This window comes from Otolemur garnettii, unplaced genomic scaffold (assembly GCF_000181295.1).
Source record: "Otolemur garnettii isolate 467f Iridium unplaced genomic scaffold, OtoGar3 scaffold00077, whole genome shotgun sequence".
Classification (NCBI taxonomy): Eukaryota; Metazoa; Chordata; class Mammalia; order Primates; family Galagidae; genus Otolemur; species Otolemur garnettii.
In genome coordinates this window covers 8,900,502-8,901,567 of record NW_003852472.1, presented here as the reverse complement: position 1 = coordinate 8,901,567, position 1,066 = coordinate 8,900,502, and the positions used below count along the sequence as shown (strand labels likewise).

The window sequence follows — 1,066 nt, the reverse complement described above, 5'->3', positions numbered from 1 at the left end:
CAGATGGATATTTATTGACGTAACAATAGGAAGTATTCGAACCCACCACCTTAGGTGTACGTGGCTGGCGCCTTAGCCGGTTGAGCTATAGGCGCCGAGCCCAGGCTAGGATTTCTTAGGAAGGCGCCCCAGGCAGTTGATAAGAGGCTGCCTCTGAGGACAAAGCAAGAGGGGAAGAGGCCTGGCTCTGGGGCAGGGGCTATGGAGAGGGTGTGGGGGATGAGCCCCAAGAACAGAAGAGAGGTCAGCAGTGCCTGTGAAGGGCAGGGAAAGCCTGAGGGGAATGAGAGACATCGCTGCCAGAGGGACGTTCTGCGCCACTTACGTGGTGAAGCCCTGGGATGGCTTCTGCTCCATACTCGCTCTGAATAATTGGCTTCTGGTAGGTCCCATACCAGTTCTCAAACTGGGTCTTCAGCTGCAGCTGAATCAACTCCAAGTGCCCATAGTCATGATACCAAGAGAAGTAACTATTCACACAGATCACGTCCACGTACGGAACCTAGGACAAGAGCCAGGGGACTATATGGGAACGCACACTCAGAGGGTTCCTTCCACAGAGAAGGTAGGAAGGGGATGCAGGAAAAGATCTAGATCCTGAAATTATCCTGCTCACAAATAGGAAAGATAGCCAGGAAATGACCGCCTAAGCCCAAGAGCTGGAGGTTGCTGTGAGCTGTGACACCACCGCATTCTACCCAGGGCGAGGGCAACAAAGTGAAACTCTGTCCCCTTAAAAAAAAAAAAATCCCCACAAAACAAAGCAGCATATCTTTGGTGAGGAAATGAACTAAAACATGACAACAAAGCTAGTGATTAAACCTTGTTCCAAAATTTCATCCATTCCCTCAGTAAATATTATTTAGCACCTAATGTGCATCAGGTACTCGTGAGTGCCTGGGAAGCAACAATAAATAGGATTCATTCTCCCTCCTGGATCCCAGTCTGGCCAGGGACAGAGCCAAAGACTGAGGACAGCACAGCGGGAATGCTGAGCCGGTGCTAAAGGCAAACCTCCCCTCAGAGGGCACAGCTAGGCGGAGGCTCCAACGCCGCACAGGAGTCT

General features: G+C 51.2%; 1 protein-coding gene across 2 annotated transcripts in view; it reads right to left on the bottom strand.

Moving 5' to 3' along the window:
• Positions 1-1,066, bottom strand: part of GUSB (glucuronidase beta) — a 13,263-nt gene that overhangs the window by 4,064 nt on the left and 8,133 nt on the right. For both annotated transcript variants that reach the window (XM_023515731.1, XM_023515732.1), the window contains one exon: positions 326-502. In XM_023515731.1, coding sequence (XP_023371499.1) covers positions 326-502 — 177 coding nt within the window. The remainder of the gene's footprint in view (positions 1-325; positions 503-1,066) is intronic.